Consider the following 12898-nt stretch of genomic DNA (forward strand, 5'->3'; position numbering starts at 1 on the left):
GAACTCATCAGTGCTAGCACACCTCCAGGGGATAGACCGCATTTCTGCAGCAATGTAGGTAGGCCACTTGTGCTGGGATGAGGATCTTTGAGGTAATTATGAGTATTACATGCATTTTATACGAGCAGATTTTCATGTGATTTAATAAACCATTAGAAGAGTTATTTTGAGCATGCACTTTACAGGTAAAGCATATTTCTTGCCAAATGGACTTGAAATGATTAACAATAATTGCAATTAAGCAGTAATTACAGAGTAAGTGGTAAATACTTACAATCCTAGGTCTAAACGGAGGTTCAATTTCTTTTTTGTTTAGCTGATCCCAGTTGATATCTTTAAAAAATGGATGCCACAAGATGGCCTTCTCTCCCCCCAGAGCCAGGCTTCCAAGTCGTTTACTGGGCTTTTTCTTCATGAACTACCAACAGAGAACAGGAAAGAGTCAGCATACTTACACACATACACATGTACTCAATAGATATCCCTGATGTGTTTATTGTTAACTATTACATGTCTCATTGCTTTATACTGTGTCCAGGGATGTAACTAGGAATGGCCATAGGTGGTTAACCATCGATGGTACTATTGGTGAAAAATCTCAACGGTATAAAAACCATTCACAGGGGAACCATTGATAGTTTCAGCCACCATGGTCATCCGTACTCTACTACTCAATATGCTGTGGACCAATCAAAGCCTGGTTATGGGGCTTCGTGGCTGTGGGGTGGGGGGTGACGTGTGACGCGCTCTGTGCCATCGATGATCGAGAACCATTGGTTATTAGCCATCGCTGGCAAACCACCAATGGTTTTTAAGTAACAACTGGTGGATGATGCACAACCCTACATATGTATCTATAAATGTGTGGATCCCATAGCAAAATTGTCATGGGCCAGACTATGCCTTACTTGTCTTATTTTTGGGATCTCCCTCCAGGATCTCCCAGAGGGGAGATCCAAGTGACTAAGTGGGGGTGTGGCAACAAATTGAAATAGTAAATTTACAGTACTATACTGAGAGGCAGTGTCATGATCATCACATTCTCACTCCTCCCGTTTCACTGTTGTGACCTCTCAGCAGTATACCGAACACTCAGAGAGTAGACTGCACCATCAGATGTTCATTATCATCACAATGTCTATTCTGGTATGGTTGTGTCTATGTTCCCCTCATGGAAAGGACCAGGAAGTGACAGCGCGAGAGGGCAGAAGAGAACTTACGCCCTTACAGCACTTTAATTTTTTGTTATCTATTCTCAGTGTGTTTTAGGTTATTTTGTTTAATCTATGCACCATTGTATCCTCGCTGGCTCACTTTGCTCGCCACGCTTTGGGCTCGGTGTCTAGCTCCATTCGCCATAGGTTACTATTCCAAATAGTTGGTGACATGGACCCAGGTGGTTATGGGAAAGGTCCTCCCCACGAAGGGTAACTAGACGCTACCATTCCGATATAAGGCAGCATCCCATAGAGCAGAGAAGTAATTACTTTAGAACCACATCTGTGCTACACTTTAGTGTACATAATATATACAGTAATTTTACTCTCTCTAAAACCTACCTTGATTAAAAAGCCATATTACATTTTCATATCTCCCCCCCCCCAATATTTTCCAGCCTAAAAAAAGGACAAGCTGTGTGTACTTTCCAATGTTCCAGCAGCAGGGACAAATGTGCCAACTGCTAGGATTGAGGGGCAATCCACTTAATTTGGGACTGCGCTGCCTCAATCAGGACATTTGGGGGGCATAAACAATTATTCCTCTTGTACAGGACCCCGCCTGGCTGCAGTCACATGACCTGCTACTGATAAAGGTACACTCTTAGGTCTGGCTGACAATGTCTATAGACATTGATTTAGATGACAGTTCAGTAAATATGTCAAGAAGCAAAATAAATCAAGTTTGGAGTTGTTAGACAGACCAGGTATAGAGTCTGAGAGGTAAAGAAAGTAACGTTTTCTTTATTTAGTCTATGGCAAACCTGGTAGATGTGAGTTTTAAAAAGGTTTAACACAATATATAGAAGATTCTTATGCACATAACATTTATTAATTAATTTTTAATTTGCATTAATGCTTTAAATGATTATTTATAGTCATCATTTGGAAATGAACACTGAGATTTTCTTTCCGGTGTCACAGAACCTCCAGGCAGTGATCCAATAACCTACTGTACTAGCTCCTGCTATGGCAGCAAGGAGATCTGTTCAGCAGCTGCATGTCTTACTGTAGATGACCTTTCCTGAAGGACATTAGTTGTCAGGTGACTGGCTCCATCTATAATAGCCTAACACATGTGTCCGTTCAATTCAAGCCTGTCCACTTGCTCTAATACTCCCCGGAAAATAGATCACTTTCTTTCTATCACAGAATTAAACAATTGCAGACGTTTCCTTACATAACAAGACTTTCTAGATCACAGGTTCTCAAACTCGGTCCTCAGGACCCCACACGGTTCATGTTTTGCAGGTCACCTGTAGATTTTTAAAATGTGACAGTTGGTGATACACAGTGCACCTGCCGGGTGACGTGGAAAACGTGAACCGTGTGGGGTCCTGAGGACCGAGTTTGAGAACCACTGTTCTAGATCATCGCCAACTAGTATCAATTTATCCCTATAATTACACAGTGAACATTTAAAGATGTGACGTTATCCGTAGGTCCTGGTCATACACTGCAAATGTAATCTACATCCAGGCCCCTCACAGCCTTTGCTGCAACAAGTAAATGACTGATTGGGAACTTTCAGACTAAAGGTGCATACACACTTGCTGATAAAATGAATGACGTCGCTCATTTACATCCTTCCTGAGCGACGTTGTTCACTTTCTCGGCAAGTGTGTATGCAGTCGACGACGACAGATGCGCGGCCCTTCAGGTCGTTAATGACCCTCGCTGTTGGCCATGCATGCATGCTCAATCTGGACTGTCGACCAAGAGCTACCTGCACGGCCCGGCCGCAGCATGGCGTCACTCAGCGATATCGTCGTCATATCACTCAGTGTGTATGCACTGCCGCCGACTGCCCGGCCTGGGAGGGGGAAACACTAGACGACGTTGCTCATAGAGCATTAAGCTCTGATGAGTGGACCACACACTGACACTGTTACAAAATGTATAACAAAGTTTACAATGTCAGACACTCCATTTGTGAAACTTCCATTATTCATTGTTTTCTAAGATGAAAACAGTTTATTTTTTATGTAAACATTTCCTTCCTCCATCCAAACTCCACCCTCCTTCCCACAAGAGCGAGAGTAGAAAATCACTGGATGCGTTAACATCTAAAACAAGTGTTTTCAGGAGTTTCACATGGAATGACACGTGAGAAATCAGGCAAAGAAATAGATCAATGTACAGTACTGTGGGGTTGGGTACAGCATTCCGGTGCTTGCCATGCCGGTAATCAGAAGACCGACAGCGGTATGCTGATGGTCAGGATCCCGACACCCGATAGTAAGTATACTAACCCTCTCCCCCTACTTCCCTAACCCTCCCTACCAGCAGCCTAACCCTACCCTCCCCTGCAGCCTAACCCTCCCCCATAGGTGCCTAACCCTATCTTCTTCCTGCCTAACCCTCCCCCCCCCTTCCCCGCAGCCTAACCCGAAATGTCCCCCCTTAGTGCCTAACCCTCCCTTCTTAATGCCAAATCCTACCCCCATCACCACACACAGCCCCACCCTACTACCCTGCATCCTAACGTCCCTCCTTAGTGCCTAACCCTAACCATACCCCCTTGGTGCTTAAACCTAACCCTCCCTTCTTCGTGCCTAACCCTAACCCACCGCAGCCTAACACTACCCCCCCCCCCCGAAGCCTAACCCTAAACATCCCCCGTTAGTGCCTAACCCTAACTGTACCCCCCTAGTGCCTAAACCTAACCCTCCCTTTTTAGTGCTTTACCCAAACCCGCCCTTAGTGCCTAAACCTAACCTCCGACCCCCCACCCCGCAGCCTAACCATAACCATCCCCAACATACTTACGTTCGGGATGCAGACAACCAGGATTCTGGCATTAGCATTGTGAGAGGTGTCTGGATTCAGGACCTGTGGGCTGGATTCAGAGTAGCGCTCAAACCCAATGGTATGCGTACTACTCAATTATTAGAAGATCGGCACAAGCACCGGTCTTCTACTGTGAGATCTCTTGTAGTTCCCCAAAAAGCAATCTTCTTTTTTCTGGCAACAGCCAATGGATTAAGTGTATGAGCTCCCCAAAGCTGCAGTTTGACTGACAGGCTGCAGGTATTTATGGGCGGGCCAGGGATGGCCTGCATTTATTAAATTAAAACTGGGGCTTGTTTTCTGGGAGTGACGAGGTCAGGGTCTGCGTCATCTGACACAGAGATGGCCAATCAGAGCAGCCTCAGGCTCACTCAGATGGCTGATATTTTCGTAGGATGCAGCAGCGAATCACAGAAGCAGGTCAGAGGTATCTATTTACACGCCTCTTGCTGCATTGGCATATTGTCACATTGGATATTGGAATTTTTCAGATATCGGATTTTCGGATATGGGAGACTAAACCAGAAGAATTATTTTACAGCAAGAGGACTCTACTCTCTTTGAAACTATTCACTCTTCCATCTAGGTTTTTTTTTTAGTACTAACTGCACAGTACCACTGATGTAGGCTATATGTAATTCCCAGTATCTTGTATATATACACAACCTATTATCCTTTCTCTGACATCCTAGAGGATACTGGGGTCCACATTAGTACCATGGGGTATAGATGGGTCCACTAGGAGCCTTGGGCACTTAAGAAATCAAAGGTGTGCACTGGCTCCTCCCTCTATGCCCCTCCTACCAGACTCAGTTTAGAAAATGTGCCCGGAGGAGCCGGTCACGCTTAGGGAAGCTCCTGAAGAGTTTTCTGCATTTATTTTCTTTTTGTTGTTTTCAGGCAAGTCTGATTGGCACCAGCCTGCCTGCTTCGTGGGACTTAGGGGGGAGAACGGCCCAACTTCCTAAAGAGTTAATGCTTCAGTTTCTCCGCTGGCAGGACACTGAGCTCCTGAGGGAGTCATTCGCAAGCCCCACCATGGCGAGCGTACCCTCCTGCAGCACGCCACCTCCCCTAACAGAGGCAGAAGATAGAAGAGTGGTGAGCACAGCGCCGGCGGGAATGGAGGCACAAGGGTAGGAGCGCAGCTGTGAGTGCAGGTTGCGCTCCAGGGGGCTCAGAGGACATACACAGACGTGTGTCCCGCTGTGAGGGACGCGCTGTGCCACACTGGCTACATACCTGACAAGAGTTTTAACCCTCTGTTAAGCATAAAAATTACCTCAGGCCAGTATAAAGAAGCGGGAAGCCGAGCGCCATTAAGGGGGCAGGGCTTCACTATGAGCGGATCCAGCAGCTCACCAGCACCATTTTACCTCTGCAGCTTACACTGACAGGAATCAAAGGGAAGTGCAGCTCCTCCACAAAGACTCCACTTCTCCTCAGCGGTACCAGGGGGTCTTAGAAGAAAGGTGTGTGTGTGGGGAGGGGGGGGGGGGGGGGGTTGGTAGTATACTAAGCCCTATTAATGAACTTAGTGTGGCGACCCAGCTAAGTTTTACTTGGTTACAGTGGCGCTGTGTGGCTGGCTTCAATCTCTGTTTCTCCCTCAGGGCCCTGTGTGGGTTAAACTGTGTTTTCACCTTCTGTCTGTGGGTGTGTGCGTGTCCCTTCAGGTTACCATGTCCAGGGACTGTGTTTCCTGCACAGCTGAGTGTCTTTCCTCCCCCGGAGACTCACTGCCCTGTACTCAGGATAGTGCACATTCTCAAGCTAGTGGGGCAGAACCCCCATGGTTAGCTCCCATTAAAGGGATGATATCAAATATTTCTACTAAATTATCCCATAATGAGAAAGACGCAATTCTTAAGACAGTCTATGGATGACCTGATGAATAGAGATTCAGTTCCCATACCAGCGTCTCAAATCCCCCCCTTTTGCCCACAAAAGCGTACTCTGGCCCAACTCATGCAGGATGATACTGATGACGATACATCAGATCCAGAGGAGGGTGAAGTGAATGCGAGTGGGGGGATGCAGTCCTGTCACAAGGAATACAGGCCCTGATAGAGGCTAACAGAAATGTCCTGCACATTCCTGACAAGATGGCGGAGGTAGAGGAGGAATCTTATTTTAATATAAAAAATAAATCCTCAGCTACTTTTCCTGCATCAAAGGAATTGAATGCCCTGTTTGAAGAAACTTGGGCTAACCCTGACAAAACAATTCATATCCCTAAAAGATTAATTACATCCTTTTCCTTACCTCTGGAAGATAGAAAGAAATGGGAAAACCCGCCGATTGTGGCTGCATCGGTGTCTAGGTTGTCACGTAAGATAGTCTTACCTGTTCCTGGGGCAGTATCCTTAAAGGACACAGCTGACCGCAAGATTGAGAACACTCTCAAATCGTTATTCACTGCTGCTGGGGTGACCCAGAGACCTACTATTGCTTGTGCATGGATCACTAAAGCCATTGCAAAGTCGTCAGGTAACCTAATTGACGGATTGGATACCTTACCCAGGGGGGAGATAGTTTTACTCCTGCAGCATATTCAAGACTCTGCTAACTTTATGGTGGAGACCATAAAGGAAATTGGTTTGCTCAACGCACGCACCACTGTCATGGCAGTGTCAGCACACAGGGGCTTGTGGCTACGCCAGTGGACTGCGGATTCCAGGAAAGGCGTGGAAAACTTACCATTCACAGGTGAGGCCCTTTTTGGAGATGAACTGGATAAGTGGATATCCAAGGCTACAGTGGGTAAGTCTATGTACCTTCCTTCCACAGCACCCCCAGCTAGGAAAATCTACTCTGCAGTCCTTTTGGACAGCGAAATTCAAAGGCAAATCCAAAGGTTCTTCTACAGCCTTCAAAAGTAATAGTGGTAAACCAAGAAAACCAGCAGCTGCAGGTTCTCAGGAACAGACCTCCGGGTCTGCTTCCTTAAAGCCTTCAGCTTGACGGTGGTCCGCACTAGCTGGAAGACTGGTAGGTGGGAGCTCGGTTACGTTATTTCAGTCACGTTTGGGCAACATCTTGCCAGGATCCCTGGGTCACAGACCTTATCACCTAGGGATACAGACTGGAGTTTCAGGGACTCCCACCTTACAGATTCTTCAAATCAGGCTTACCAGCTTCTCCGGAAGCAAGTATGACTTTACAGGCAGCAATTCAATAAACTGGTATAGACTCAGGTCATTGTCCCAGTTCCACTTCAACTACAAAACAAGGGTTATTACTCCAACCTGTTTGTGGTACCGAAACCGGAAGGTTCGGTAAGGCCCATTTTAAACCTCAAATCACTGAACCTGTATTTAAGGGTGTTCAAGTTCAAGATGGAGTCTCTGAGAGTGGTGATCTCAGGTCTGGAGGAGGGGGAATTCCTGGTGTCTCTGGATATCAAGAATGCGGACCTTCATATTCCGAATTGGCCTCCTCATCAGGCTTACCTAAGGTTTGCACTACAGGACTGTCACTACCAGTTTCAGACCCTGCCATTTGGCCTCTGCACGACACAGAGGGTATTCACCAAGGTAATGGTAGAGATGATGTTTCTCCTTCGCAAGCAGGGAGTGAACATAATACCGTACCTGGAGAACCTGCTGATAAAAGCGTCTACCAGGGAGAGGTTGTTGGACAGCATTGCCCTCTCAACCCAACTACTTCAGGATCACGGATGGATTCTGAACCTACCAAAATTCCACCTGGAACCAACACAGAGGCTTCCATTTCTGGGGATGATACTGGATACGGAAGAACAGAATGTATTCCTTCCGTTGGAAAAAGCATTGGTAATCCAGTCGATGGTGCAGGATGTCCTAAAACCAGCCCGGATATCGGTGCATCTAAGCATTCACCTTCTGGGGAAGATGGTCGCCTCTTACGAGGCTCTGCAGTACGGAAGGTTTCATGCAAGGCCCTTCCAGCTGGATCTGCTGGACAAATGGTCCGGATCGCATCTTCACATGCACCAGAGGATACGTCTGTCTCCAAAAGCCAGGATTTCTCTTCTGTGGTGGCTTCAGACTTTCACCTGACCGAGGGTCGAAGGTTCGGGATTCAAAATTGGATTCTGCTAACAGACTCAAGCCTCAGAGGTTGGGGATCAGTCACCAAGGGGGAACAGTTCTAAGGAAAATGGTCAAGTCAGGAAAACATTCTTCCGATCAACATTCTGTAACTAAGGGACATATACAGCCCCCTTCTACAGGCATCGCATCTTCTTCAAAATCATGCCATTCAGGTTCAGTCGGACAATGCGACAGCAGTAATGTACATAAACTGACAGGGCGGAACGAAGAGCAGAGCAGCAATGTCAGAGGTAACAAGAATTCTCCTCTGGGCAGAAAGACACGTGGTGGCGCTATCGGCAATCTTCATTTCAGGAGTAGACAACTGAGAAGCGGACTTCCTCAGCAGACACGACCTTCACCCGGGAGAGTGGGGCCTTCACCCGCAGGTGTTCGAGTCCTTAACACGTCGGTGGGGAATTCCACAGATAGACATGATGGTCTCTCGTCTGAACAAGAAGCTAAAGCGGTATTGTTCCAGGTCGAGGGACCCACAAGCAATGGCGGTGGACGCTCTGGTGACTCCATGGGTCTACCAAATGGTTTACGTGTTTCCACCTCTTCCACTGATCCCAAGAATTCTCAAAAGAATAAAAAGGGAAAAGGTTCTAGCAATTCTCATTGCTCCGGATTGGCCAAGAAGGGCCTGGTGCGCGGATCTACTGGAAATGCTCCTAGAGGACCCGTGGCCTCTACCTCTTCGAGATGATCTTCTACAACAGGGGCCGTTCATCTATCAAGACTTACCACGGCTACGTTTGACGGGATGGAAGTTGAGCGTCAAATTTTAGCCCGGAAAGGCATTCCGAACAAAGGTTATTCCAACCCTGATCCAACCTAGAAAAGGGGTAACGTCTAGACATTACCACCGTATTTGGAAAATATATGTCTCGTGGTATGAAAACAGGGAATTTCCTGCAGTGGAATATCAACTGGGACGTTTTCTCCTTTTTCTACGGTCGGGTGTAGATGTGGGCCTACGTTTGGGCTCCTTGAAGGTCCAGATTCCGGCCTTATCAATTTTTTTTCAGAAACAATTGGCTTCTCTCTCTGAACTTCAGACATTTTTGAAGGGGGCTCTGCACATCCAACCGTCCTTTGTGCCTCCTACGGCACCTTGGGATCTCAACATGGTGTTGCAGTTCCTACAATCGGAATGATTTGAGCCTTTACAGGACGTTGACGTAAAGTTTCTTACGTGGATGGCCGTCACACTGTTGGCCTTGGCTTCTGCAAGGCGTGTGTCGGAGCTGGGGGCGTTGTCTCACAAAAGCCTCTATTTGATTTTTCATGAAGATAGAGCTGAACGCAGAACTCGTCAGCAATTTCTTCCTAAGGTGGTGTCTGCGTTTCATATCAACCAACCTATTGTGGTTCGGTGCTTACCGACACCTTTGCTGCCTCAAAGTCCTTGGATGTTGTGAGGGCTTTGAAGATCTACGTGAAGCGGACAGCTCATCGCAGGAAATATGACTCGCTGTTTGTTCTCTATTACTCCAAGAAAATTGGGTGTCCTGCTTCAAAGCAGTCTATTGCTCACTGGATTAGGCTTGCTATCCAGCATGCTTATTCATCGGCAGGATTGCCGGTTCCTAAATCTGTTCATACCCACTCTACTCGGTCGGTGGGTTCTTCCTGGGCAGCTGCCCGGGGTGTTTCGGCTCTACAACTCTGCCGAGCAGCTACTGTACAGTAGCTATGTAACCGCTATGTATAGTTTATTCCCATTCATTTTCCGGATGGGAAGCCATTAATCATTTAGAAAGATCCCAGTTATGCTACTTGTATCATATGTTAAGACATATTTTATTACCGCCTACCCGGCCGCATAAAACCAGGATGGCCTGTTAGTTCATCTTATTTGTGTCTGTCTGATGCCATGTAAGTTTGCACTGGCCTGTCTCCAGAGCAGATATCCCACCTCAGAGTGGTGAATACTAGCTCTGTTCCAGCTTCAGCAGGTGGGGAAAGTAAGTGACAGATTTACAAATAGTTCCCAAAATTGAATAAAGCTTTTGTATGTGCGGTTCCTCTGTGTCAGAACCATAATTACGATAACTGAAAGTGAAACCTGCACTCTGAAAACTAGCCAGTGACCTTGAATGACATTGATTTTTTTCTCAATACATTTCCTATTTTATATATATAGGATCATCTTTAATGCTCAGCTATTGCCTGGAGGCTATAATCTTCCATCACCCAGTCCAGAATGCCAAACAATGTAATATTACTGCAGGGGTGTTTTAAGGGGATACGGTCATTAGGTCCACCACACTTAGGTCGACGGTCATTAGGTCGACTACTATTGGTCGACATGCATTACGTTGACATGATCATTAGGTCGACATGGAAAAAGGTCGACATTGAGTTTTTCACTTTTCTTTTCATTATTTGAACTTTTTCAAACTTCCCAACCGTAGTCCACGTGGATCGTAAATAGTAACCTGTGTTGACCAATAGTGGTCGACCAAATGACTGTCGACCTAATGACCCATACCTATTTTAAGAGCGGAGGAGGCCCGTGTGCAACCATCTCCGTCTGGGCCCCCTTCCCTGTGGCCGGAAGCCCTGTAGAGTCTGAGCACTAGGGGCTCTGACTCTAAATACGCATGCGCAGAATGGCATTTTCCTGGTGATTTCTCGACTGCCATCACGCCAGTTTTCTAGTGATGATTTGGTCTCCTTCTGCTATTGACCCTACCGTTAAGAGGAATTAAAGATATTTGTGCAGCGTGTGCAGTGCGGGCCCCCTGGACACACTGTACCCATTATAAATATGCCAATTTTATTTACAGTTGTCTCTATTTTATTTGTTCTGTATCAAAGTAGGATATATATATATATATATATATATATATATATATATATATATATATATATCACATGCCATTATTATATACAGTAGTGGGCCTGATTCTGGGTCTCATGTAAAGAGGTTGCAATTCCGGACGGCTACAGTGATTGTAAATCCTAAGCAACTGTCCGCCTGCATTCTGAGCCTTCTGCATCAATGGAAGCCACTCTTGTCCCTCAACCATGAGAGCAGCTATCATCACTAGCAGGGCCATATTATCTATAAGTCTGACTAGGCTAAAGCCTAGGGCTCCACATAGACTAGGGGCCCGTCAATTTTTTTTGATGAGGCATTGGTACCTGCACCCTTTGGCGTTTCTATCATGGGTGCAATGTGTGCAATGCACACAGGCTCCTGGGTCCAGGGGGGGCCCACACTGCACCCATGTTGTTTTAATACTTACCTTTCCGGAGTCCTGCGATGGGCGCTGCAGCCATAGCAGCTGCTGCAAAAATCAAACGACAAATGGCCGCCACGCACGCCCAGTACGTAATTTGTTTCCAGTCTATGGTGGGCTCCATGTTTCCGAAGACTTGCGCATGCGTAGTAAACAATGTCAGAGCTCACAGTGCAATGGAGAGGAGGGGGGCCATCCGGAGTTTGCACACGGGCCCCCTCCTCTCTTTAAACGCCCCTGCCTGCACCTCAGGACTCCAATGGTTGAAGTCATTTTGCACTCTGTGCCAGAGCAAGGCACACTGGTAGCCAGCTAAGGTGTGTTCCGAGACAATTGGGGGGAAGATAGTGGACCAATAGCGCACTAGCGCTATTTCAGAAGAGAGATAAAAGGAATAACAACTGCACTGTGAGAAGAGATCAGCAGACTTTGAGGGGTATCCAATTAGCTGTGGTATTTTACAGCGGCTAATTGGCTCTCCAGGGGCTGTCCAATTAGCCCCGATGCGGTGCGTTCTTCCCCTGATGCCGGCACTTATCAGGGGTTATGCTTCATGCACACATTATTAGGCCCTACACATTAGGCGATATAACTGAACGATATGAACGTTCTCGTTCATATCGTTCAGTGCGTAGGCACCAACGATGAACGATGCGCGGCCCCGCGCTTGTTCATCGTTGGTGCTGGGTTGCTTATGCATGCAAGCCAATATGGACAATCTTGTCCATATTAGCATGCACTGCTATGGAGCTGGGTGACGGGGGGAGTGAAGAAACTTCATCACTGTACCCCCCGAGTGTATAGGGCCCTTATCACCCATTCTGCCACTGATGAGAATCAACTGAGTCACAGTAGTATTTATGGGATGAGTTTACCATCCCAGCTGTCGGGATGCTGGCGGTCATGTGACCGACATCGGAATCCCGACACCACTCAGGAGATGGGCACCAGATCACCAACAGCCTACATCCTGAAGGTGAGCATCAGGGTACATGTTAGTGCCTGGGGTAGCTGTAGGTGACCCCCCCCCCCTCTCCCAGAAGGATAGCCCTAGCCACGCTCTTCCCCGAGGGTTAGGGTAGGGAATGGGGGGTAGAAATACTTATCACCTCTGATGTTGGGATCTTAAATGTTGGGGTGCCGTGGTCTGTCATGTGACCGCCGACATCCCAACTGCTGGGATTTAGTATGTATTCCGTGTATTTACAGATAGGGTATTCCAATCAAAACATAATTACATGATAGGGATTGCAGTGCACAGGGGGTTGCCTAGACAGTACTGTGACAAGTTTATATGCCTCATCACAGCTTCAAAATGTCCCTAGAAAATACCTGCTATGGCCACAATGGTCTAGCTGCCTAAGAGGCAACGGCATTTAGGAAAGCAGTTTCTTGGGTAGTAGGATGGATGGGATAATTTTTCTGTTCAGTTTCTCTTTAAATCCAAAAATAACCAGAAATTCCATGATTTGCTCCCACAGGAAATCAGCTAGACTAAGCTACAGGATGGAATTTTACACATTACGTAAAAATATCCATATCTACATCCACCACAAATAACAATAAA

At 46.7% G+C, this 12898-nt stretch overlaps 1 protein-coding gene across 2 annotated transcripts in view; it reads right to left on the reverse strand.

The window, feature by feature from the left end:
• PRKCH (protein kinase C eta) overlaps positions 1 to 12898 on the reverse strand; it is a 386129-nt gene that overhangs the window by 2702 nt on the left and 370529 nt on the right. For both annotated transcript variants that reach the window (XM_063947701.1, XM_063947703.1), the window contains exon 13: positions 275 to 418. In XM_063947701.1, the coding sequence (XP_063803771.1) occupies positions 275 to 418 (144 nt within the window). The remainder of the gene's footprint in view (positions 1 to 274; positions 419 to 12898) is intronic.

This window comes from Pseudophryne corroboree, chromosome 12, assembly GCF_028390025.1.
Source record: "Pseudophryne corroboree isolate aPseCor3 chromosome 12, aPseCor3.hap2, whole genome shotgun sequence".
Lineage (NCBI taxonomy): Eukaryota > Metazoa > Chordata > Amphibia > Anura > Myobatrachidae > Pseudophryne > Pseudophryne corroboree.